The sequence below is a fragment of the Chaetodon auriga genome, chromosome 5 (genome assembly GCF_051107435.1).
Source record: "Chaetodon auriga isolate fChaAug3 chromosome 5, fChaAug3.hap1, whole genome shotgun sequence".
NCBI lineage: Eukaryota > Metazoa > Chordata > Actinopteri > Chaetodontiformes > Chaetodontidae > Chaetodon > Chaetodon auriga.
Genome location: NC_135078.1, coordinates 20,487,719 through 20,515,696, shown reverse-complemented (window position 1 = coordinate 20,515,696; position 27,978 = coordinate 20,487,719). Strand labels below are relative to the sequence as shown.

The 27,978-nt window shown below is 39.9% G+C and overlaps 1 protein-coding gene and 1 pseudogene across 6 annotated transcripts in view; one reads left to right on the top strand and one right to left on the bottom strand.

The window, feature by feature from the left end:
• The first annotated feature begins 80 nt into the window (after positions 1-80).
• LOC143320689 (beta-1,3-galactosyl-O-glycosyl-glycoprotein beta-1,6-N-acetylglucosaminyltransferase-like) lies at positions 81-16,154 on the top strand (annotated as a pseudogene).
• A 599-nt stretch (positions 16,155-16,753) lies between these two features.
• LOC143320604 (uncharacterized) overlaps positions 16,754-27,978 on the bottom strand; it is a 36,356-nt gene continuing 25,131 nt past the window's right edge. For 2 of the 6 annotated variants that reach the window (XM_076730412.1, XM_076730417.1), the window contains 11 exons: positions 26,406-26,924; positions 25,201-25,289; positions 24,523-24,729; positions 24,195-24,368; positions 23,820-23,919; positions 23,249-23,380; positions 21,598-21,684; positions 21,003-21,101; positions 20,319-20,360; positions 18,866-18,898; positions 16,754-18,195 (listed from right to left, as the gene is read on the bottom strand). In XM_076730412.1, the coding sequence (XP_076586527.1) occupies positions 18,165-18,195; positions 18,866-18,898; positions 20,319-20,360; positions 21,003-21,101; positions 21,598-21,684; positions 23,249-23,380; positions 23,820-23,919; positions 24,195-24,368; positions 24,523-24,729; positions 25,201-25,289; positions 26,406-26,924 (1,513 nt within the window). In that variant the 3' untranslated portion in view covers positions 16,754-18,164. The remainder of the gene's footprint in view (positions 18,196-18,865; positions 18,899-20,318; positions 20,361-21,002; positions 21,102-21,597; positions 21,685-23,248; positions 23,381-23,819; positions 23,920-24,194; positions 24,369-24,522; positions 24,730-25,200; positions 25,290-26,405; positions 26,925-27,978) is intronic. The other 4 variants (XM_076730414.1, XM_076730413.1, XM_076730415.1 and 1 more) reach the window with 4 other exon arrangements.

Sequence of the window (27,978 nt, the reverse complement as noted above, 5' to 3'; positions counted from 1 at the left end):
CTAAGCATTGTTGCATACCATGTACACCCTTTCATGGCTGTGGTCTCTTTCCGCGTGATGCACCGTGCCACAAAGCAAAAATGGCTCAGGAATGGTTTGAGAAGCACAACAATGAGTTTGAGGTGTTGAACTGGCCTCCAATTTCCCCAGACCTCAGTTCAATCAAGCATCTGTGGGATGTGCTGGGTAAACAAGTCCGATCCATGGAGGCCCCACCTTGCAACTTACAGGACTGCTCCTAAAGGCGGATCTGCTCCTAATATTTTGGTGCCAGATACCACAGCACACCTTCAGGGGTCTAGTGGAGTCCATGCCTCAATGGGTCAGGGCTGTTTTGGCAGCAAAAGGGGGACCAACACAATATTAGACAGGTGGTCATAATGTTTTGCTTGATCGTGTATAATTGCTGTTTCAGTGCACTGATGTAATTTAAATAATAAAGTGTTTTTGTGAGTAAATCTTCTATTAGTATTTGGTTTTGTGTTGGTGGGCTGCCACCTCAAATAAATAAGAAGTGCAAGGATTCCTGACAGACTGTAATCATTTGGTTATTTTGAAAGCTCACAATACTACAAGGTTCAGTAGGTGATACTGGAAAAGTATACTTGGAAATGACACTCAACAATCAATTGGCTCTGATTGGTAGTTTATTGGTCCGGGCACATTGGATTCTTTTAAATGCTATTAGGAGTGCAAGGAGGAGCCAGAGGGACTGGACTTTTTCAGATTATCTGGCTCATATGCTACTGCCAGGATAAGTTATTTTAAAAAAGTTACCTGCTGAACCTTTAATGGCAAACAAACTGATTTCAAGCAAGAGGAACATGTCATTGTACAGATAGCATTACTTCCACCTTGTGTGGGCACCAAAAAGTGAAGTGCAGATTAATCTAGTCAATGCTGATACAGGCGGACTCTTTTGACAATGCTGGGTGGAATGTGGACATGGTCCACTGGGATGATGTCTCCAAGCTCCTGCAGACTATTCACATACTTGACTTTACTGCAGAACTTGGAGCTGTAGAAAACAGAAATCATAAAGGTTTGTCTCAGTAATGTGCTCATTCAAGTATTATGGGGTAATTTAGCTCTTTCCGCTGTAATCAGATCGTCTTATTGGAAATAGGACCATAAAGGGTGTTGCATCTAGTTGTCAAGTAGAACAGTATGTACACTCATACATGTGGGTAATGAAATATTGTATCCTAACAACTTTCCAATATGTACTGGCAGAATGCATGTAATTATTGGTAAGAGTTAAGAATATGAAATTATTAGGGCCTACAGTATGTGATGTAAATTCTGTCCTGTGTAATGTGTGCTCTGCAGTTGAGAGTTAATTATTAACTGTCACAGCTGGCAGGTATAAAGTTCACATTAGAATAGGAGCAGAATGCCAACCATAGTGAGATGAAGTGGTTCAGCTCAGTAAGGAGTGAACTACTGGCTGTCTCTGTATAGGGAGTACTGAATGAGTGAGTGATTTCTGACACACACTACATTTACACGTTGCCGGCTTTTTCATAAACGGACATTTCACCCTCTCTGTTTTCAAAAATAACATCACGCACACGTGTCCGTTTTCAGAAAACTTGTCGTTTACACTAACCCGTGTATGTATGCCGTCGATGCTGGCGGTGACGCGGACTGGCTCTTCGTGTTGGAGGGGGGAGAAGTTGACCTTTGAGCACTCATTCGTCTCTGCTCCTCAATATAATAGGGCAGCTGTATTTGCAAATGCAAACATACGAAAAGGGTTTGCACCAACATAAATGCGACTGCTACACTGAATGCATTAATGGTCACCATAGCCAAATGAAAATATAAACATAGGTCGCACTTTTGGCGCAGGTGCAAGTTCTGGTGCATAATGTGATGCAAATCTCGACTCTGGCCAGAGTTTTTAGAATGCATCGTTTTCGGAAGCGAATTCTCCGTTTGTGTGTAAACGAAGGGAAATGTCTCAGTTTTTCAAAATACAAACGTGTAAACGGGGCTACAGTTTATCATCATCAATGACATCATCACAAATGGTAAAACTACTTTCATCACAGACTTGCTGAGCTTTAGAAAAGCATGACCTCATGACCTGACTGCCGCACCCAACCACACACCTGTTCTGACTACCCTCATCTGCTCTGCAGTTGCCTGGACTTCTCAGCATGCTCACCTGTAACTCATTCCACCATCAGACACTCATTAAACTCACTCACTCAATAAATCAACCTAACCTGCACTGGCTCTTGCCATTCAAGGTTTACTTTACCATATTTCCCTGTTCCTTCTGTTGCCACAAGAAGCAAAGAAGAAAATCCCTGATGCATCAGCTAATGAGATGGTGGAGAGGACAGCCAACCAACATGCACGATGAATAGAAATGTTTTTTTTTCTCTTTTTTGGTAACATAAAAATACTCAAGTTACTTTTTTTCTCAATCAGTTATACTGTATAATTCTTAGCAAGGGCAGTAATCTTGTCATTTCATGTAACATGACCCAAACTTAATTTGGTGGGGAAACAAAATGTTTGTGTGTGATAATCCTTACAGTTATATAATAATATACATTACAGTTGCTGTGCACTTGTCTGTGTGACTATTATCTTCCAGCATCTGCATATCCTTTTTGACCTTTATTCAACTGAATTCAGTACAAAGACAAGATATTTAATGTTCGATTTTTATTGTTTTTTGTAAAAAACTTCAACTTTGGCTGCAACATGTTCCAGAAAAGTTGGGATGAGGGCCTGTGTGTTCTGTCACCTCCTCTTTTAACAACATTGAGGAAGAGTTTAGAAACTGAGGACACATATTGTTCAAGTTTTGAAAATTAAATTATTTCCTGTCCTGTCTTGTTATAGGACTTCAGTTGTTCAACAGTGTGGGGCCTGCATTGTCATATCAGTCTACCTCCTCCCAACCAAAGCCGATCTAACAGACTCTGATTGACATAAGGCCGAACAAAAGAGAGAGGCATGACAGACAAACCAGTACACATGAACACAGACACAAAGACTCACACATAATCATCTCTATCTCAGGACATCAAGCTTTCTCTCACTGTCTTCTCTCAGCGTGAGTGATTGAATCACTCTTTCCACTATCAAGTCACATGACCACGTCATTATGGATAGATCTGTCATATACTTACACACACACACACACACACACACACCCACACAGAAAAAGACAAGGGAGGGTTTCCAAAAGAGGGGGCAGGACAGCAGAATTGCAGGAGGGTCAAAACAAGTACTGTGACGCAACTACCAACAAGGAAAAATTAATCTGTAGCTGATTAACACATAATGGTCACAAGATGGGTGTGCAGATTAATGACTCACCCATTATCACCCATTGATCCCTATTGTGCCAGCTACACCTTGACTCATGTGACTCTAATGACAGGCATGATGCTGGGCAGAGCTATGATACTGATACTGAAAAAAGGATCTGTGCTGCCTCTTTGTGGTAAAAGACAGTAGTGTAGCTCTTAGGCTTTGGAAAACCTCTTTTGACAGTTTGACTTGTTCTTTTTGAGTTATTTTGTTATTATTATGACGGGTGCCAGCCAGGTCTCTCTCCTGGCATTTAAGAGTAGTAGGTCAGTTTATAGTTTAGTTGGTCACTTTGGTTTTTCTTTTTCTCAATTTAAAGCAAACCGCACAAAGGATGTACATACATATAATATGACACCCTGCACATTGAATGAGGCAACACAAAACACACAGCCCAACACAGTATATGATGCAAAAAACAGTGAAAATGTATTGAAAAGTGCTGTACACGATCCCCAAAACACAACAAAACAATGCAATATTTACAAGATACCCACAATCCCCGATCCAGTCCACAAACAGCGCAAGGCAATCAACCAAAAACTCCACCCCGGGTTTTCCTTTTGCTCAACCAAAAACGATTCAGTTCATGAAGAAAAACAATAAAGTTCAGTTCAATTCAATTCAGTCCAGTTATTAACAGTCAATCCGAGCAGGAACAGGGAAGAAAGAAAAAAAACCTCTACTGATGATTGCCTCCTGTTTCACACATTTGCAATGGACAGAAACCCCAACAATCATGTTTCAGCTTTTGAGGAAGACCAATACAGTTATTGAGTTGGCTTGAAATAAAGGCATGAATCACCTTTTTTCACACTGAGGCTAGCTTGCAATGTGCATGGGCCTACCAGTCTCTGGAACACTATATTCAGTAATCTGGGAACATCAACTCTGTGGATTAAAACCGAGGTAACAAGTCTGGGTGTTAGATTCAGATGTAAGGTTCTAGTCTCAACATCAACAAGGTGACAAAAACATAAATTTTCCACAACAACCTTAAGTACGACCATTTATAATACAAAAATGCTGAATAAAGGTGATTCATGCCTTTATTTCAAGCCAACTCAGTGACTGTAACACACTATTTACTGTCCAAAAAACAACACTGAGAGACTTCAACTCATTTAAAACTCTGAAGCTCGGCAATTATCCAGAACCAAGAGGAGAGAGCACACGAGTCCAGTCCAGCTCTGCACTGGCTCCCTGCCTTTAAGTAGTTATGACTTCCTGATACCGGCCTGAAATGTTTGTGCTTTGCCTCACACTTTTGCACTGCTACATGTTTTTTGAAATGTTGCATTTCATTGATTTTATACTTTCTTTGTACTCTATTTCTAACTTGATTTTATTTCTATGTATGCATTTGCTTTATTCTATTTTCATTATTATTTTGATCTTATTTTTGAGTAACAGGGTCCTCTAAGGGTATAGTGTAATGTGTGGTGGCACTGGAGGTATTGTTCATCCTGCAGCCTGAGGATCCCTCCTCAACACTTTGTTCCTCAGTTGGACCCCCAGACATTGCTGAACAGCTTTGCGGGTTGTTACGTTTAGTAAATCAAAGTAATTTTGATTTGGACCCAAGAGGCAGAAACAAACAGCATGAGAAACAAGGGAGCCGTTCAAAGACACAAATGGTTTATTACAAACAAACCAAAACCACTAAATTCAACCAAAAAGACCCTAAGTCCAAGAAAACACTAATTCAGCCCTAAACATAAATTCTACTACTCCGTGGCGTGCGGCTAGGAAAGCAGACAAACTCTACAGAAGAACTAACTAATGAAACCACAATGTGGGAACAACAGAAAGACAGTGGGAAGACAGAAAACCAAAACGAGATACGCACACAGGCGACTATGAACAGACAAGAGACAAGGTAGCTATGATACTGTCACTGCACACGGATGAAATGGCTTGAAAGTCAAGGTAAGATGCTTGGACAATCTGGCAGCGAGACAATGCCACCATGCTGCTTAAGTGCAGGGGAAATTAGTGGAGTCAGCCTCAGGTGCATCGTGCCCGCAGCACCGCTGGGCCACACCTCCACTGCAGACAGAGGGAGAAAAAACACACCCAGACAACTAACAGAAAGACAAGACAAAATCATAATCACACACCATAACACGGCTTAGCTTTTGAGCCTCATGGAGGCTCCGTCACTTAAGATGGGGCTCCTTTCAGCTCTGGTGTCAGCCAAGAGTGTGAGGGACCTGTGTTTCTTGTCTGCCCAATCGTCTTTTAAGTTTAGAGAGTGGGTCAGTGGAACTGGGTCTGAATCGCTCTGAAGTGCTTTGGAAACTTTCAGGTAGTCCAACCAGCTGGTCATCTGCCATGATGTGCCATGCTTATATACCCCCACTAAAAACATGCAAGAAGATCACCACCTGACCAATGGTGACGAAAAAAGAACTGGGTCCCCAGGCACCGCTGTCGGCTGGCAGCCCACCGCTCTTAGTCTGCCGCGGAGGAAGGACGGACGATGGATGGGTCAAATGCGGAGAAAATAATTTCACGAAGCATGGCGTGTGCATGTCCTGTGCATGTAGTGTGTGTGATCAAATAAAGTACGTTTCTTCTTCTTCTTCTTCTTCTTTCTTTATTGAATTTTTGGCAATGTTCGGACTATGTTGGTTTGGGCCCAGCTGGGAGTACATCTCATCCAATAGTTAGAGAGCTACACAAAGACTCATAGAACTGGAATTACATCCAGGTAACTAATTTTTTTCCACCGTCCACTGTTCCATCTGTGTATTTGTGTATGGTGTGGGTGTGGCTTCCCTCCTTCCGTAAATTACATGGATTTGCTAAAAAGACCAGAAGAAAAAAAATCTTTGTGCATTTCATGTGAAAACAGCATCTTATCGGACGGTAGTTGGGTTTTTGGATGTGTGTATGTGCAAAATGCAGGGAATACCTGCAGCAAAATCCATTGCAGTGTGCAAGAGAACCGCAACTTATGAGAAGATCTATTTTCCAGTAAAACTATGATCCCAAATGTAAATCCAAGCCTACACAGGAATGACTTCAAAACAACAATGTCAAGGTGAATGGCCAAAATGACTCTTTGCTCACAGTCCCCATGAAACCTGACAGGGTTTGAGCAGTTGCTTAAAGAAGAACAGGGAAAATGTTTAGTGGCCAAATGTGTAGCTGATATGAACCATTCCACATAGACTAAAGGCATATTTGCTGCTGCAAATGCATTAAAAGCAGTTAAAACTGTGCTCTTATATTGTATATTATTAATTTATATTCACGTTGACATTAAAGGGTGTTTTGTTTTGGGTTTGGTGTTTTGTTTGTTCAGTGTCCAAAAAAACAATTCAATAATTCACTATGATTCAATGTTATAAAAAGACAAAAGTCAATGTGGATGGGGTAATTTTGATTACTATGCAATGTGCAACATGTGCACTGTGGCGTACGATATACATCTACGTGCCTCCTACACTCTCTGCTGGCTCTGTCCAATCACCTGCACACCTGCTGCGCATCAGGCTCATCAGACCAGCAGTATATAAGGTTGGCTTTCTGCATCAGTGGTCTGCTTTATTGAGTCCAGTGAAACATTTAAAACATTTTATTTTGGTACAATCAGGTGGTGATATCAATAAAGCCACATAAAATTGTACATTGCCACGTGTCATGGAAAAATCTGTGAGAATATAAATAAAGTCAGAGACCCAAACTGTCTTTGATTTTGATTCTTTTGCAAAAAAAAGATCAAAGTCATTGAGAACAGAGGGTGGTGCAATCTGCAGAGTGAGAGACAAAGGAATATTTGAAGAAGGTTTATTTATAAAGCACACTGTGTGGATATTCAAGGCCAAGAAGGCTACGTGTGCAATAAGCATGAGTCAGGAGTGGTTTCAGTCAGTTCCACACCTTGGAATGGGGCTATAATCACAAAACACTTGACTGCAAACCACAAAGTTGCAAAACAGAGAAAGAGGCTTACATACAAGGTTGTAAAACAATGAAAGGTTGCACTACAACGTAAGTTTTCTATTACTTGGGGTTGATGATTTGGTTTTAGTGTTTGTTACTGGGTACTGATGTTACCAAAATACTACTTTCACTGGGAGATATTAGGCCGCTGCAATTATAACACTGTTGTTTTGCACTATGGGAACATTTTGCTTGCATTTAGGAGACAGTTGAATCTGTACTGCTGGTCTGTAAAGTCCACTGAAAGTCTGATCAAGAGAACGACTGATTCATGGGTCAGCCAATTCTATCAGCCAATAATGGCTTATTGCAGGTATATCGGAGATATACTGGTATCAGTGTGTGACCAGTATGTGCTGATATGAAAACCGTATAGAACATAATGCAGAGAAAAATGCCTGGAGTAATCTGTCATTTTGATTATCTTTGTTATTTACACTGATCAAGCATAACATTATGACCACTGACAGGTGAAGTGAATAACACTGATTATCTCTTCATCATAGCACCTGTTAGTGGGTGGGATAAAGTAGGCAACAAGTGAACACTTCACACCTCAAAGTTGGTGTGTTAGAAGCAGAAAATGGGCAAGTCTAAGGATTTGAGCAATTTTGTTGAAGGCCAAATTGTGATCGCTAGACCACTGGGTCAGAACATCTCCAAAACTGCAGCTCTTGTGGGGTGTTCCCGGTCTGCAGTGGTCAGTATCTACCAAAGGTGGCCCAAAGAAGGAACTGTGGTGAACCGGCGACAGAGTCATGGGCGGCCAAGGCCTATTGAGGCACGTAGGGAGCGAAGGCTGGTCCTTGTGGTCTGATCCAACAGACGAGGTACTGTTACTCAAATTGCAAAAAACGGTAATGCTGATAGAAAGATTCTGATAGAAAGGTGTCAGAATACACAGTGCATCACAGTTTGTTGCGTATGGTGCTGCATAGCTGGAGACCAGTCAGGGTGCCCATGCTGAACCGTGTCCAACGCCGAAAATGCTAAAAAGGGGAGCATCAGAGTTGGACCACGGAGCAATGGAAGAAGGTGGCCTGGGGGGTATTCCAGAAAGCGGGTTATATGAAAACTCAGAGTAAGTTAACCATGAGATGAGGGAAACTCTGATTTATCTGTTCCAGAAAGAGAGGTAACTGATACTCAGTCAGTCACCATGGTAACAGACTCTGTGAACATGACCTGCTCGCTGACAGGTTTTCTATAAGAAACCCTGAGTTTCCTCCTCCCACATGAAGAAAGCTGCTAGAAATGGATTGCCCATTCATTCCCAATTCGATTGATATCTTAGTCCAACTGATTAGAAATGCTTTACGTCGCAAGAGAATCTTCCGACCCAGATTAGATGTCCTGTCATTTCCAGAGGAATATCTGTTTGAACGCTACTGCTTTTCATCACACGGTTTAATTTATCTCAATAACATTCTCCGGCCATACATCACCAACCTCACACAACGTGGACATACACTCACATCACAGCAAATTTTATGCATAGTGCTACATTTATTTTTTTTTTTTTTTGCAAATGGTAGGTTTTTTTTTTTACAACATTGGGGACAGGCAACAGTGTGTAGAGCTGTGAGGAAAGTAACCCTCGCACTGAAACACTTGTTGCCAATGATGGTAGTGTTCCCCGGACACAAACCTGTTAGAAACATCAAAGAGGAATTTCACAGGATTGCAGGTGACTGATGTAGAAATCATATATTCTCTTATTTTAAATTATGATATACATTCTGCTGCGACCTTAGAGTGGGTTCAGTAGCTTAATTAGCTGTCATTTTGCAGGGTTTTCAAATGTGATAGGATGTGCGTGACACAGAAAAAGACAAGGGAGGGTTTCCAAAAGAGGGGACAGGGCAGCAGAATTGCAAGAGGGTCAAAACAAGTACTGTGATGCAACTACCAACGAGGAAAAACTAATCTGTAGCTGATTAACACATAATGGTCACAAGAAGGGTGTGCAGATTAATGACTCACCCATTATCACCCATTGACCCCCACTGTGCCAGCTACACCTTGACTCATGTGACTCTAATGACTGGCATGATGCTGGGCAGAGCTATGATACTGACTCCCCACCAGTCAGTTAGAGCTGAAGAAGCCTTTTGGATGGGTTAGGGTTAGGAAGTCCAGTTTCCTTCGGAAGCACTGAGAAGCTTACAAACACATATGCCCAGTGTTTTTGTATTAATATAAACACACTGAATTTTAATTCCATAACAAGACTTTTGATTTGAAGTTGTCAGTGATGAAGAGCACATCTTGTGTGAGATAATAATGGTAATGTGAAAAAAAAAGATCTGTGCTGCCTCTTTTTGGTAAAAGACAGTAGTGCAGCTCTTAGACTTTGGAAAACCTCTGCAGCTCCACTGATGATTGCTTCCTGTTTCACACATTTGCAATGGACAGAAACCCCAACAATCATGGTTCAGCTTTTAAGGAAGACCAATACAATTATTGAGTTGGCTTGAAATAAAGGCATGAATCACCTTTTTTCACACTGAGGCTAGCTTGCAATGTGCATGGGCCTACCAGTCTCTGGAACACTATATTCAATAATCTGGGAACATCAACTCTGTGGATTAAAACCGAGGTAACAAGTCTGGGTGTTAGATTCAGATGTAAGGTTCTAGTCTCAACATCAACAAGGTGACAAAAACATGCCTGATTCATGCCTTTATTTCAAGCCAACTCAGTGACCGTAACACACTATTTACTGCCCAAAAAATAACACTGAGAGACTTCAGCTTATTTAAAACTCTGAAGCTCGGCAATTATCCAGAACCAAGAGGAGAGAGCACACGAGTCCAGTTTTAGTGGCACTGCACTGGCTCCCTGTCACATTTAGAATTGAATTTAAGGCCTCCTCCTTGTATACAAAGCTCTTAATGGATTAGCTACATCGCTAACTTCCTTGTTTATTATTTGCCGTCAAGAGCACTGCAATCATCTGCTACTGGTTTATTGGAGGTTTCTAGAGAAAATTGGGGATGCAGCTTTTGTCAATTATGCCAGAACACACTACCTATAGATATCAGGGAAGCCAGCTCACTGAATATTTTTAAAAGAATGCTAAAAACTGATCTGTTCACTTTAAATAGTTATGACTTCCTGATACTGGCCTGAAATGTTTGTGCTTTGCCTCACACTTATGCACTGCTGCATGTTTTTTGAAATGTTGCATTTCATTGATTTTATGCTTTCTTTGTACTCTATTTCTAACTTGATTTTATTTCTATGTATGCATTTGCTTTATTCTGTTTTCATTATAGGGTCCTCTAAGGGTATAGTGTAATGTGTGGTGGCACTGGAGGTATTGTTCATCCTGCAGCCTGAGGACCCCTCCTCAACGCATTGTTCTTCAATTGGACCCCCAAACATTGCTGAACAGCTTTGCAGATTAGCTTTTGGGCCTCATAGAGGCTCCTTCACTTAAAACGGGGCTCCTCTTCGCTCTGGTGTTGGCCAAGAGCGTGAGGGACCTGTGTTTCTTGTCTGCTCAATCGTCTTTTAAGTTTAGACAGTGGGTCAGTGGAACTGCACCTGCACACCTTGTGCCCCATGCATGCACTCTGTTGTTATGTAGAGTGCATTGGAAACTTTCAGGTAGTCCAACCAGCTGGTCATCTGCCATGATGTGATCCACAGAGGATCTTTATTAATCTTTACTGATGCTGCTGTATTCTGAAATTTCCCCTCGCGGGACAAATAAAGGAATATTGATCTTGATCTTGATGACACAAAGGGTTGTGATCTTCCGGCAGCCACTAGGGATAACGCATCCTCGACGCCACTTTTCAGGTTTACGTCAGTGGAGGACATTAGTTTGGCCACCTCCTGGTCTTCCATGTCGACCTTTGTGCAGTCATTTCTCAAAGACATGACTGCCAGTTCTGTGCCCCATTTGCTGCTTGGTGAACTATCTTGGGAGAACTCATCTGTTGCACTGAGGTATTTTTTTTATGACATCCAGCTTTTGCTAGTGTTGTTTCAAAGCAGCCATGATAATCTGGCAGTGCCATGCTTATTGAATCTTTGGCAATGTTCGGACTATGTTGGTTTGGGCCCAGCTGGGAGTACATCTCATCCAATAGTTGGAGAGCTACACACAGACTCATAGAACTGAAATTACATCCAGGTAACTAGTTTTTTTCCATTGTCCATCTGCGTACTTGTGTATGGTGTGGGTGTGGCTTCCCTCCTTCCTCTCCCAGCTCCCTCCTGATTGTGGTTCATTCACCTGACCTCCCCAGCCTGCATCTGCCTTCGATCAACCGATCGACAGTAGATCTACTTTGGCGTCAGTGGTTGAGACACGCTTCAGGACTCTGGTTAGTGATCTATTCTTTGTGTTTCATTCCTACATTGTACTAACTGTCTCTTCCTTGTACCCAGCATTATTCCTCATCTGTCTGCTTGCTGCTTGCCTGTTAATCCTCTTGCCATTCCAGCCTACCCACCACCATCGCTCCTCTACCAATAAACCTTTTAAACCTCACTTTATCTCCCTTGCCTGTGTCCTGCACTTGTGTTCACCCTGCAACATTGCCACACTGTTCTCTTATGACATACCAAATCTTGTATGCAAGTATTTTAATCAAAACTTTTATTTCTAAGGAAAAACAGTGTCATGATTGTGAAAGGAGAGCAGGGAATAGAGAATAGCTACAGAAGTGTTTTTGGATCATTGATCAGACACATAGCAATTTATATTTTACACCAATGTTGTCGCCAAATTCAGGTCCCTACGATGTAAATCATTAAATTTTAGGATGAAGACCGGGGTTGAGTTTAGGATAAGGGTTAGAGTTAGGCAAATAGTGGTTTTGGTTATGGTTTGGGTAACTCTCCCGGAAATGAATGGAAGTCCATGTAATATCTCCATAAATGTATGTGTGTGTCAATGTGAGACAGCAAAGGTCATTAACTGCCCAAACCAAAACACCCCCATTAGCACTGTATCTTTAAATGAATACATTGAAGATTGATTACAAAAAAAAAGTTACATTTGTGACAACATTTTTAAAAATTAATTTTTCATTCTGTCATCTTCACAACAGAATTCAGTAACACTATTTGCTGTTTCCTCTTATGTGGTGTAATGGATTTTACAGCCCCACTTGAGGCATTGCTTTGAGCATTTTTTTTTTTTTTTAATTTTCCTGTCCATATGCTATTCAACTCCTGTATATACTGGTAAAGTGGCGGGAAATATTCAGAAATTGGGTTTGGTGTACTGTGCATGTTAGAGCTGATCTTTCTGAGGACACCATATCTGTCTGTTTTATTTAGGACACATGTAAAAACTTTCTAGGAACTATCAATAGCACGAACTACATTCAGAGAGAATGTGGTCAATATCAACAGCTGACCACATGTATGTGCGTCCTCGAAACAAAATTCAAATGAGGTAGTATACACTTATCTATTAGAAAAAAATTAGATCACTTTCACAAAACAGATGAATACAAAAGATGAGAGTCTTGCAGTGTTCTGAACCCATTTTTAATTTTGTTCATTTTTCAATTGTTCATAAGGATAGCTAAAGCTTTAGCTAAAGCTAAAAATCTGAAATGCAAAGGTGAAAAAAATGTGAAATGACAGAGGAATGGATTTAAAATAGATTAGTCGCATTTTACCTCAGTAGAACATTATTTATTTCATTTCAATTAGCCAAATGTATTTATATGCAAATCAGACTTTTTTCCTTTTCGTTCCCCTTTTGTGCTTATATTTTTAATAACGGCGTGTCAAGTTCAGAGATTATTTTTTATCATGAACTCTGTTTCATGGTCACTTTTATATTTTAAACATAGGTCAAAGAACAAATTTATTATCTTGTTTAGCTGATTACATGGTGCAAGAGCACACCTCTGCCGCACACCTGCCACTTTCACACCCTTATAACTGATACAAAAGAAATAAAGATGACATGACAATTGAGCAAATTTTGATAAGCAACAAATGAAAATACAGAACAAGAAAATGCACTTTCATGATTGATATTTCACTTTGTAAAGGTCAAACTCCTTGTTTAAAAGACAACATGAGTAGTAGACTACGACTACAGTTTTAAAAAGGAAAAACACGTTATTTCACTTCACTTACTTAAGAGGACCGAAAGGTTTAGTTTCTCTTGTGTTTATCTCTAACTCGCCATTTCTTTTTCTTTTTTTTTGTGCTCATGTTTTCAATAATGCATATTGATTGCTTTTTTCTTTAAAATACAAAGGGCATTACGACAGTATTTATTACACAGAACCATGAACTTTGCTTTATTGTCACCATTAAATTTTATACTTGGCAGTTCTAATATGTTTGGTTAAACAACTGATTCACAGTATGCCAACATCACTTTTCTTATCTTGTTTCCAGGGGCAATAACATACGGAGTGACTGATCTGCCTGGGTCCATATTGAGTGGAACTTATTTACAAATACACAGCTTTACTCCAGATACACGATTTATACTCATGCGTGGAAATAACAAGATTGAAATAAATCTAAATATAACAACTCAGCATTGCATGTATCAGTTTTATTGTATTGTATTTATTTATTGTCAGGTAAAGACATAGTGTGTCACAGAGAGAAAAATAAATCAGTGACTCAATGAAAGGAATTTAAAGGCTAAGTGCAGCTGGAATATTCACAGAAATCACACTGTAAAAGCATCTTAGTTGAAATCCCCCTCTTAAATAATGAGGCTGCTGAAACAAGGACACCTGCTGCTGTTGCTGATGCTCACTGTTGCTGTACTGGGATCACTATGGATGCTTAACCTACTCAGTCAGCACAAAACAGGCTGGCATCCCACCTACATGCCCAGGTACAGCTGGTTGGAGTATACACATGCTGATTATGGTCGAGAGAACGTGTACAACTGTTCAGCAATCGTGCAGGGAGAGAAGAAGGCACTGGCGCAGGCTAAACTGCTCTCCATCACCAAAGAGTTCCGCAAGAGTGTTCAGATCCCCAATGAATATTATATCAATGCAACCCAAGACTGCAGGTGTGTTGCTTTAAACTACAGGTGTCTGATGTATTACTCTGAGCCATTATTAAATGTACTGAATTTAACAGAAATCTTAGGCAGTATGCAATTCCTGTGATATTTGTTCAATATTATGTATTTACAGGAAATTCAGGAAAAGTAGGAAATATATACCATTCCCCTTAAGCCAAGAAGAAGAGGACTTCCCTCTGGCTTACTCTATAGTTGTGCATCATAAGGTACGCAAATTCTAAATATAAGTTCAAATACACTTTAAAAACAGTGTAGTAGTGGTCTAAACAATTCACTTTAATGATTAATTACAGAAGCATTGCACCAATTTTACACATGAAGTTCAGTTTAAATGTCAGAATGAATACTTCTCAGTCTGTGAAAACAGCTGCATTTCAAACTGGAGGTGTGGAGTTTGATAGAAGTGAGTATTTTAGAGGCAAGGTGGCCTCTGCTGCTTCAATTTTTAACATTTAACATTTAACATTTTAACAGTGTCTCTTGTAAGTCCTGCAAATTAATGGAAGAGCAATTGTTATTAGTTTTTTTTTACCAAACTAATAGTTTGGTAATTTGTATCTCTTTGTTTTTTGGATTTTGCCCCTGCTTGCTCCTGCAGTTGTTGCTTGGTTGTTGGTTTGTTGAGATTCAGCTGTAGTTGATGAGTGTTCTGCATTTTGGTCTTTTTGAACTGCCAAACATGACAGCAATAGGAAATTGCTGGAGTGCCTCTTTAGATAGCTCCAAAATTAAAGCAAATATAGGAAACAATGAATATATGAAATATACACAATTAGGATTGAATTCATTTTTCTGTCATTTTCTCTAGGTGCAGAACTTTGAGCAACTGCTGCGAGCCATCTACGCACCTCAAAATATTTACTGTGTTCATGTGGACAAAAAATCTGAGGCCTCAGTCTTCTCTGCCATCAGGGCCATTACTTCCTGTTTCCCAAATGTCTTCATGGTCAGTCAGGCTGTGAACGTGGTCTATGCTGCCTGGCCACGTGTCCAGGCTGATCTTAACTGTATGGCTGATCTGTATAACTCAAGCACAAAATGGAAATACTTCATCAACCTTTGTGGCCAGGATTTTCCTCTGAAGACCAACTTGGAGATTGTAAGGATGTTGCGTTTATTGAAGGGCCACAACAACTTGGAGTCAGAAAAAATGCCTGAAACAAAGAAGTGGAGGGTCTCAAATGTTCACCTGATAGTTAATGGACAAATCCAGGTACTGCCGTTGGAGATTTTTCTCCTGTGTGACTGTTTTGCGAAACATTTCTGTTCAGATTGACCTTAATGATGTCACCATTACATTAATTCCCTTTTTCAACTGTCTCAGGGGACAGGGAAGGCAAAGAAGCCACCTCCATTCAACCTGCCTATTCTGTCAGGAAGTGCCTACATTGTGGTTAACCGAGGCTACATCCGCAGCGTGTTGGAGGACACCAGAATACAGGCACTGATCGAGTGGGCCAAAGATACCTTCAGTCCTGATGAGTTCCTCTGGGCAACTATTCAACGAATGCCCGGTGTTCCCGGATCAACGTGGCCCAGCCGCAAATATGACATGACTGACATGAATGCAATTGCTCGGTTGGTGAAGTGGGAGGGGCATGAGGGGCCACAAAGTTCGCTGGAGGCGGTGTACCCAGAGTGTCATGGTAACCACGTCAGGACAATATGTGTGTATGGTGCTGGAGACCTGCAGTGGATGCTTGAGCAGCACCACCTCTTTGCTAATAAGTTTGACATAGACACAGATCCCATTGCCGTCTACTGCTTGGAGAGGTATCTGAGAGAAAAGGCACTGGCTGAGTTACATGAGACGTATGGGAGAATATTCTGCTATTAATGACTGAAATAAAACAATTTTCAAAGGAATATTTAAAACTGTATTTGCTGTGTAATAAAAGCCAAAGTGATAAGAAAAACACAAACACAGTAACTTCATAAAGTTAAAGCCAGAAGAAAAAAGTCCTTTGTGCAGTGTGCACAAGAACAGCAACAGGGAGGAGATCTATTTTCTAGTAAAACCATGATTCAAATATAAAGCCAAACCTAAAAAGGAATGACTTCAAAACAATGTCAATTTAAGTAGCTAAGATGACTCTTCACTCACAGTCCCCATGAAACCTGACAGAGTTTGAGCACTTGCATCAAAAAGAATAGTGAAAATGTTTAGTGTCCAAAAGTGTAGCTGATATGAACCATTCGACATAGACTGAAGGCAAAATGACTTAAAGCAAAATGACTAAGGCAGTGATGATTCATTTGTATTCACTTTGATGTTAATGAACATTTGTTTTGCTGTTCAATCTAAAAAAGGGCAAATTAATTCACTGTGATTCAATATTCTAAGTAAAACCAAAAGTCACTGTTGATTGGGTACTTTTCATTACTATGCAGTGTGCATTATAGTGTATGCCATTTTTTTTTTTTTTTTTTTTTTTTGAAGACCTTTGGGGAGGAACACACCTTTAATGAAGTAAAACATTTGACATATTTTACAACAAATGGATGTCTTGCAAGCCACAAACAAATGTATACAGATATCAGAAAAAGCTAATAAAAGTAGACACACCCCTACCTGCACAGTCGGCGCTCTCTATATTGTATCTCTCTAATCATCAGTCACCATATTTCTTCAGAACCCAATGATCAGAGCAATCTCAAACAGTAGCAACTGAAAGCATGCAACACATTACTGCAGCTACTGATAACTTATAATTTACTACCTTTATTATTTTAAGTATTTTCACAGTGATATACAGTGTTAAGAGTCTACTGACAGCCTTTTAATGATTGTATGAGATGGTGACATAATGTAAAAACCCGCTGTGACAGGAGCCGCCTACTCTATTGTATTCAAAAACCAGCTTGGTCAATCTGCTACATGCTATTAAAAATGGAACAGGCTTGTACATTACAATGATTCTTTTGTGTTTGTATTATATTTTTGCAGCTCCTCTGCTCTGGAATAGCCTGCTGGAGGTCGTTAGACAGGCTGAGTCTGTTAATGCTTGGTTTTAAATTGTGTTTAACCCATTTTTATTTTTATCTGATTCCTTGGGTTTTAACCCTTTTGATGTTAATCTTTCTTTTTTTCCCACGTTATGCACTTATATGACTTTATGCTTGTATGTGTATCTGTCTTTGTGACGCACTTATGTGCAAAACTTGTTTGCTTTTAAAGTGCTATATAAATTAAATAAACTGAAATTAATGTTTGACTACCTGCAATTACAGTCTAAATATTGTAGCCCCATTAGCATTCCAGTCTATTGACAGAGCTGCAGTATTTTAGCATCCCAACTTTCCTGGGAACACAGCAGATGGACTATAACACAACTTCTGTTTGCATGTTACTGGTTATTACGTAAGAGTCATGAGCCTTATTATTACCATGGGTTACAGATGGCAAGATTGATGACAGATTGATGCATGAATGTAATCAAGTCAGTAATTCCTCCAAAAAAGAATTACCTAAGAATTAAAGCATTGTTCAAATTAAAGATGAAGAAAAAGAAAAAAAAAAACAAAGCTACTGGATGGGGACACAGTCAAATGCTGTGTAGCGTACAGTAGTACAAAATAAAGCATCTTCCTGTCAGCACAGTGACTGTCCCGGCACCGTAAATGCAGTATTATGCTCAGCACCTTCAGGTTGATACACTCCTCAATGAACAAGCAACTGTCTCTTCCTTGGTACCACAGGATCTTCCTTTCAAGCCCATTGCTAGTTGTTGGTGTAACAACTATGTGCCGTACACATCATGCTGCAGGCTGGCTTATATTCAGGTATGCTGTGGAGTACAGCAAAATGCAAGGAGAAGACAGGCAGCAGCCAGGTATCTTGTCACTGTCAAACAACAGAGCTCCCCTTCTTGTCGGTTCTGATGGGGAGAGAAGACAAGACAGAAGCAATTGCTGTCTGATCCTAAAGCGAATGGCAGTCATTTAGTCATCGGTCAAAATTCTGCATAAGATCACTGGCAGATGATTTTATGAATATAACAGAAATGGGACATGAAATACACCTGCTGACATTCTAGTTATACATTTATTTCTCTTGTCTCTGTGCTGCACTCTTACAATGACAATAAAGTTGAATCTAATCAAATCTAACTGCAACATTGCAGAATCAGCATTTGCTCAGCGGTTACCAGCACCGCTGAGTGGATTCACTGTAGCATTTTAAAAGATGGTTTACTCTGCAAATAATAAATGATGAGTTTTCTGTGCTGAGGGCTGGTAATATGATTATCTCTACAGTCTGCTGTCTTTATCAGTTATCTTTCATTCATTCTTCATTCAACAGATTCACTCACTACAGCAGGCATTATGACTTGTACTGTAATACTATACACTCAGTAGTCAGCTGAGCATTTACCTGCTACCAAAGTCACTGTTAGTCAGGGATTGCCACTTGTTTGCATTTGGAACATCAATTATGTAAATTGAGCCAATAACTCTTCTTAAGGGGGCAAACTTTTCTGCCGGAAATATTCAGCAATCATTGCATTTTTTGTTAAACTCACTCACTGACTACTATGTGTTACTCACTTAGCTGTTGTGTCTTGCAATTCTGTATCCAGTCTGGATTAGCATTGGATTGAAAGGCAGAGAGCAATCGTTAGCGAGAGAGGTAAACAAAAGATTGGGGGGGGGGGGGGGGGGGGGGGGGGGGGGTCAGGGTCAGTACACATGCAGCTGCTTGTGATTAGTAACCTGTTTCCACATTGCCATAGGAGGGTGAATGGAAGGAAAGGAGGACAAGCATCAGTGCTGTAAAGTGGAAGTGTTCAAGGTCAAAGGAGTGAGGCAGAGATGCACTGCAATGCATAGGGTGCAATCATATTCCAACAAAACTCCAATATTCCAATATTCTACACTTAAACATTTAACCACTTTTTATGGAAGCCCATAAGAGGCCAGCTAAAAATGATAATGTGAACTTCAAAATGAAAATGTAATCATTTTGTCACCACAAGAGCAAGGTTAACATGTGAATATAAGTGCAATAGACTGAGGTCATTGTTTTGCTTATTTTCTTATATAAACAGCTAATTTTCATATGGTCATTGAACATTCATAAGAGTATGTGAAAATGGAAATGCAATTTGGATTATTGCATTTTCAGTCAGGTAACACATACAAAATGAAAGATTATAATGCTATTGAGGAATCTTCAAGTTTACATTACCATTTTAATATAGCCCCTTGTGGGCTTCCCTATATTTTGTAGTTTTCAGACTTGATACATGCTCAGTGGCACAAGGCATGAAGACATAAAAGTACAAAAAATGGTCTCTTGGATACTGGTCAGCATTAAAGTTTGAACTTGACAGCATTCAATTTTCCAGTGTCTCCACTCTACACCAAAGCATCAGCAAGTGTGTGCATGTTTTAGGGAGTCTGTGAGCTGAAGACAGACCCTTTTCCCTTTTTTTTGATCTGGATAGAAATGGCACAAAAATGAAAAAATGTAGTCAAAATACTTTGTACTCTTTTACAGTGTGGGCACATTCTGCAGGCAATTATGAAAAGTCCAGTCTGTGCTGCTGCTCTGTACAATCCACTGAAACTCTGAACCATTTGCATGTATTTACACTGACAAACCGAGAGATTTGTGTTTTCCAGTTCGGAGTCTGTCCCCCTATGCATTGCACCTAATTTTCTCAATAACAAACCATCAGACCAGCCAAGTTTTTTGAGTGACTGTGTATATCTGGTTGTTAGTGCAAGCTACCTGAGGGCATATACTGTGTGTTCATTAGCTTTCTACTATAATGTCACAGATGAGAGGTGAAACAAAGCAATTTACAGGGAAAGCCACACCACAGACTGAGAGAAATAAGAAAATCAATATCTGGCTCATTTGTTGTTGGATAAGGAGACAGCCAAAGGTCAGTCAAAGGTTAGTCCCAGCATGAGAAAATTCATAGTAGCTTTGAAGGATTTTTCAGGAAGATTCCACACAACCAACTGATCAATACAGGCAGGTTAGGGGAGTTACCTCAGGCATGCAAATTTATGTATACCCCTCTCCTCGTCATACCTTGGGGCAAAGTGAGAGATGTATAAGCATGCCTGACATAGGCATTTGAAATAAAAGTTTCCATTGTGTTTGTTTCCCTTTTCCAAGAAGAAATTTAGAGTGCAGTTCTTGAGTCAGTCTGCTAAAAAAGTATTTGGCTCTGTGGCATGATGTCAACAGAAACTGCAGTACTTGTCATTAACCATGGCCTCTAACACCTATGAAAGGACACAAAATATCTAGAGACACTTGCAGATCTGAATATAACATAACCACATATACTGTGCGTATTCAGTATATGTGTTTTGAACTTTACGAACAACTGCTGGAAACAAAGGGGTCTACTCTTGGTCATATCTTCTACAAGCTTGGCAAACAATTTTTAATAGCCTCTCATAAACATTTTAAAAGATTTGCAGTGCAGGAGTGGTTGGCAGGGAGGAGCTGAATGGGAAACCATGATGGCGATGATGTCACCTAAAATAATAAAAAAAAAAAGGCCACCACGTTTCCTGGTATTGATTCCATTATTTTGAAAGCTTATGATGCTGTTTAACGGCAAGCAAATTGTTTTCACATAAAGGGAAAATGTCACTGTGTAGATCGTACTGTTTCCACCTTGTGTGGACCTTATATATTTAATATTAATACAGGCTGACTCACTTGACAATGCTGGGTGGAATGTGGACATACTCCATTGGGATGATTTCTCCAAGCTCCTGTAGACTATTCACATATTTGATCTTACTGCTGAACTTGGAGCTGTAGAAAACAGAAATCATAATGGTTTGTCTCAGTAACATGCTCATTCAAGTATTGCTATGGGGCATGTTGGCTCCTGAATTTCAACTGTAATCAAACTGACCTCTTGGAAATAGGACCAGAAAGGGTGTTGCATCTTGATGTGCGGTAGTGTCAAATGCTAACAGGTCAGTAAATATGCTCATAGATGTGAATAATGAAATATTGTATCCTGGAAATAGTTGTGGAATTCCTTTCCAATATGTACTGACAGCATGCAAATAATTGTGATTATTGTGTGATAATATTGTGAATATATTGTGTATGGTTCTCTTATTGTGTTTTTTTATGTCTTTTATATGTATTGTCTTGCTCTTCTCTGGACCATTGAGTCTGTAATAAAGTTTATTATATTATTATTATAGCTGATAGAGTTAAGAGTGTGAAATTATTAGGACCTGTGATGTACATCCTGTCCTGGGTTCTACAATTGAAATATGAAGTACAACAATGAGACCTTATGAAGGGTCTGGTGATTCCCAGCAAAGTCCGTATGAACCATGAAGGATGGACGATGATGAACATCTTAAGGTTTTTCTTCAGTCTGTAGGACGAGAGGAGAGTGGTAGGTGGTGTAGAAAGTATTACTCATTAACTTTTACTGCTGGCAGGTATAAAGTCCACTTTAAAACAAGAATAATAAGACAAAATTACACAAGATAAAAGTTCAAGAATCCCACGCCAGGGAAATTAAATTGTTACAGAGAGCAAAGACGAAAAGAGACATAGAAATGAACGAAAAAGACAGCAAAAAAAAGATTCAGAATAAACTTTATATATGTACCTTCTACACAAGGGCGTAAGAATACTATTACCATAAAAATACTACTGCCATATTCAACTGCTCATGAGTCAGCTATGGACAATAAATTCAGCGTTTTGTACCATTACACAGTAGAAAAATATGTAATATTGCACAAGATATTTGCACAGATGTAATGGATATGGGCGAATGTTAACATAAATAGCAGTGGTGCCGACAGTAGGTTTGTGATGCTGTGATGTGAAACAACATCAACACAGTGTTATGTTAAATAATGCTGGAGTTAAATAGTCTGACAGCTGTTGGACTAAAGGACCTGCGGTGGCGTTCCTGTCAGTGAGCTCATGGTTTTTCACAGTGAAGTTGTTCAGCTTTAAGAGATAAAACCAGCACGGGTAGTAGTCTTGTGATAAAAGATCAAAAAGAGGATGGCTGCACACTAAGATCCAAGGATTTTAGTGTACCACTGACATTATTTACATTTTATTTGTGAGTGAAGTTTATAAAAAATGATGGTTCACAAGTGTGAGAAATCCCAATGCACTGCTCACCACGCAGTCATCCGCTGACTGTATATCACAGACTGTACATTATATTGGGAGCAGCGACTGAGAGAATGAATGAGTGATTATAATAAGTGGCAATATTCAGTAAAAAAGTACACCTGACTTCATCACACACAATCACTGAACTTTAGAAAAAAAGGGGAAAAAAATGTTTATCCAGAAGTAGAAAGAACTTGAGATAAGTATGCCCCCTACTGGCCTCTTTATGATACTGTTGACAAGTAGTGAGGGGACAAACATCCTAACTGGAACAACAATTGCCAACCACGATCTGAGTTATAGTTCTTTCTTGCATGATGGAGAAAACCTACAAGCAGCCTGCCAACAGCAGATAAAATCATTATGTGTTAATATGGGTCTGATTGATCATGCATGATTTCAAGCACATGAACTCTTTTTTTCTTTCCCCATTCCAGGTTGCTTTTCATAGTTTCTTTCTATTTCATCAAATGTGTTTTAAATTCTTTATTATCACCTGCTTTAGATATTCTGCATAATATAACAGTGTAGAATAATGTCATTTAAACTTGACATCTAGGTGATACATAATCAAAACCTTGGCCCTGTGAAATAAGACAGAGAAAAAACAAACTAAAGAGACTAAATGAACACTAATATTATTATTATTATTAGAGACAAATATTTTTTTCTACACTGTTTGAAGTCAAAGATCAACAGTGTTTTGGGAAAAAAGAAAGGTGAAGACAGAGGCTAGATGGAGGAACATGAATGCTCAACATTAAACACTGCAGTTGCTGTGCACTTCATGTGAATATTACCTTCTGTCTATCATTTGGTAGCACTTTTTCATCCAAGTAAAGCCGGGCATCCTCCTGCGAGGTGTCGCGCCATTCAAGTAAACAATCATGTAATCTTCTGCCACCATTAGTTCCAAGGTACTTATTACATATCTACACACACACACACACACACACACACACACACACACACACACACGGACAACAGAAAACATGATATAATTTTAACATATGGACTATAACCAAAAAAAAGTGATTTTCTTGTTAATTGAATGGAATAATATACACAATTAAGTCCAATTCCACATTTAATTGTGGAATTTTGGTCTGGGGCTGTTTTTCATGGTTAAGGTGATTAAGGAAAATCATGATATTTTACTCAAAAGCGTGCTTCCAATTGTGTGGCAACAGTTTTGTGAATGCATAAACAAGGTCCATAAAGAAATTATCCTTATTGGAAATCAGTGGTTGACCTCATGAGTGCTCTTGTAGCCAAAAATGCAAAGTGCAGTTCCCACCAGCCGCCATCTGACTCCACATGACTGGTCAACATGTCCACATATTTTTGATCATGTGGTGCAGCTTTACTTACAGAAAAAGGTTTTCCATTACATAATTGTAGTTGTCACAGTTGCTGTCCGGTAGGAAGCATGCCGCAAACACGATGATGGCATTCTGTTCAGCATAATAACCTGAAAACATGAAACAGGGGTTAAACAACAATTATTTTCTTCTCATATTATTCAGCCAAATAATTACTGCCAGCCACTCGCTCAAGCCCCACCAGTTGTCACACTCTTAACATGGATGCATGTTTCATAGTCAACACATGCAAAAGAGGGAAGTGCAGTTTCAAAACAAGGACCTTTCATTGTAGTATTTTCTAACATTTGGCTGGAGCTGATTTAGAGTTCAGTGATTCAAAGAAACAGGTAGGCGTGGATTTTAAGCAGTTATGATTGTGTACCTCCATGAGAAATGACTCTTTTGTATGGCTCGATGCACTTCATGTCAATGCGATGCTCCTGCTCTCCAATCACCACGCTCCTCCACAGCCGGCGATCCCTGCTCTCCTCAGCTGCTCTGTGTCCTGCCGCACTCGATGCTGCTCCTGCACCCAGATTAGACTCTTCTGAGTCCCCTGTTTGCAACATGAAGACAGCTGATACTGTGAAATTATATTTTTACTAAACTTCTTTTGGATTTATACTCTACAATGTGAGTGCGTTTCTGCCTGACTGGCCTGTGTGCACATGTAGACATGTTTATATTGCATCTTCAAGTGTGTGTCTGACCATGCAAGTCAGCCTCATCAGGCGAGTCCAGGTCATCTAGGTTGACATCCAGGTCATCACCGGTGTCCAAGGCCTCATCCTCTGTGTCCAGGGCATCTTCTGAGAGAAGGGACCCCTCACTGTGGTCTAGTGACACATCCATTGGTGGAGCTGCCAACTTTCTCCTTTGATTGGACCCACCTGACAGATCCGCAGAGGAGGTTGGATCTGCTCAAGGAGAGATTGGTTTACATTTTTTTTAGAGAAAGGTTGTGTAGTCACTGTAATTTCCCTTCATGTGACTATGTTTTAAGAAGCCTTGGTTTTGTCATTATAGATTAAGGAACATGTAGGTCTTGTCTTTAAAAAGAATTTTAGATCCTTCATGACTAATGTGGAAACAAGGGCAAGTCTACATGACATAAATTACATTATATGCCTATAGATTATCATGTAAGTGCATGATTTTATGACAGGGCTCAGAGCAGCAGAGAGGTTTTATATGAAAGCAGGAGTACATTTCCACCAAAGTTAAGCAATTGTATCAATAAATCCAATTAAATATCCTAAATTATTCCTTTAGATGACTAAAATGTTAAAAGTTTCTTTACCTACAAGATGAAACAAAAATCATCAGCACTCATATTCAAATATTTCAAATAACAGGAGCCACATATGTTTATCTTGCTGTTTATTTACCTTCTCTGTTATCCATCTCCTCAGCAGCTTCCTCACCAGAGGCCGTTTTCACCATCATCCCGACTGCATCTTCTCCCTGTTGGGAGTGTCTGTGCAGAGGCACAGAAAGACAATAATGAGCCACAACATAAATTATCATTGCTATCATCACTGCCACCATAGGCACAGCTACGCATAGTATTGGGCCAAACAAGCCAATCATCTACAAAGAAAAAGAATCTAACTTTTCCCATGACATTGAATAAGGACGAGTTTAAAATCTGTTCATTTGACGCCTGACATAAAAGATAACAGAAGTGACAAAGCAGACGGAGAGAAAGCGACTCACTGCTTCATTCCCAGGCTGAACGGGTGGGCTGAGGAAACAATACTGAGCAGTGTTGCTACCTCCCCCCAACCAAAGCCCCTCTAACAGACTCAGACTGATTAACATAAGGCCAAACAATAGAGAGAAGCAATACAGAGAAATCAGTACACATGAACACAGACACAAAGACACACGCACATAACCATCTCTAGCTCAGTACACCTACCTTCCCCTCACTCATGTTTTTCTCTGCATGAGTGAATGAATCACTCTCTCCACTATCAAGTCACATGACCATTAAATTATGGAAAGAACCACCGTGTATGTGCACACACACACACACACAGACAGGGGAGGGTATCCCAAAGAGGAGGCGGGTCATCAGAATTACAAAGTTGGGCAAAACAAGTACCATGATGCAGCTGCTAATCAGGAACAATTAAACTGCAGTGCACACGTGTCATGTATTCACGTACACACTGAATATTGACTCCAGATCATGACTTTTGATTTGGACTTTTCATTGAGAAAAAGTACATCTGTGTACATTATGAGACATAATGTAAAAATTGGCTGCTTTGGTACAAAGGACAAAATCTCACAGTTTTAAACTGGTCTGTGCTGCCTTTTTGTGGCAAAAGACAGTACTGCAGCTCTTTGGCTTTGGAAAACCTGTGAATACCTACTGTTGATGACTCTCTTTCACACTTGTGATGGGCAGAAAACCCCTATAATCATGTTTCAGCTTTTAAGGAAAAACTAAGAAAACTTTATCTGAAATTACACTGTCAAAGGGGACCAGTAATATATATTATTCGATTACAGAGAGCATTAAAAACTTAATTTTTACAAGTGCTCAACTTGTTGAACTTTCTGAGGGGCAAAAATGAAAGCTCACCTTTCCAGGAGAAAGTGAACATATTCCTCCGGCACATACCGCGCATGATCTTCCCTCTCAGGGTGGACATCTGATTGGTAGAATGGCTGTCCATCAAACTGGTAATGAGCATGGTCGGACTCATGCTGACTCTGGCCATCAGCTTGATACTGAGAGCACTGGAGTTCAGAAGCGCACATGGAGTTAGATTCATCTCCATACTGGCTTTCAGCTCCATATTTTAACTCGGAACCTGGATCATCCAAGCAGTACTTGGCATTAACTCCAGACCTGTACTGTACAGCTGTGGCGTCAGTGGTAAACTCAGCATACACATCTGTTGCGTTTTCCTGGCTGTTGGATTTAGCTTCTACGCAGGCTGGGTGGATGCTCTGGTTTTCAGTTCTTTGGTCAATGTGGTGATAGTTGTAGCCATGTTGGGTTTGACCCTGAGTTATATTCTGACTTTCTGTCCACTGGTATGCAGCATTCTCACTGGTTGGCTGGGAGGAAAATTGTGACATCACATCTTGGTGTCTTCTTTTCAGGGAATACGGGAGGGGGGATTAGTGCAGAGGGGAAAAATTCAGAGAGAATTGTAAATACAACTGGTATGCAGTGAACCTCATCCATCTGTGTATTTTTAAAATGTACATATAGGAAACAAACAATCAAACTGCCCAGTATTCTCTCATTACAATTTAGTGGCTTGCAAGATCAAAGTTTCATCGGGCAATTTCTGTTTTTCATCTCGATCAATAGACTGGTGAGTTTAAATATCTGAGGTACACATTAAAGGTATCCTGTGGAGTTTTTGATCATAGCACCAGCATGTTTTTCTGAGTTTATCCTGTTTCATTAGGTCTCCCGAATGCTCGAGGATACACATGCCTGCACATGAGTATGCAAATGTTGCTATTATCCTACTAATCGACAGGTGGTGGTCATGTGCCAGGAAACACAGCACTGCCCCTGTAAAAGCAGGGAAGAAGAGAACTGCTAGCAAGGACAACATAGATGTAAATAATGAAGGGCTGCGCTCAGGCCTCCTTTTTTTTTTTTTTTTTCCTTTTTACTTGTGGTACATGCTGCAGCTGCCATTACAAAGTATGTACTGTTGCGTGCAGTATGTATACAACTGCAATATACTACATAATACTACTAGTGACATTGCGCCTTGAGCTTTTACCCTCTTGCTCATACTTTGACACAGTCCGTTGTGTGAAATTTGAAGTAAAAAGAAAAAATATGCGTTTGGAATGGGTGTCAAGAGTTTGTTTGAATATTGCTCTCGGCAGCTCAGCTGATGTGATGCATCTTCCGCTGTGCAGAGGATTATGGGTCAGACTGAGCAGAAAAGCATACTGACTTGCATACTGCAAAATGTGACCGGATGCAAAAGGACATCATGGTATTTCTGGCATACTCCATTTGACATAGTATGCATTGGGGCATACACAATCTTTTTCTGCCACACTGCCTTACAACAGTATGATAGTATGGGTACTGGAATGCAGCACAGGTTTCAAACATTAGAAACAAATCTGCTGCAAATGTTTTCTGTGAAGGGAAATGCATTCAACACATTTGTTAG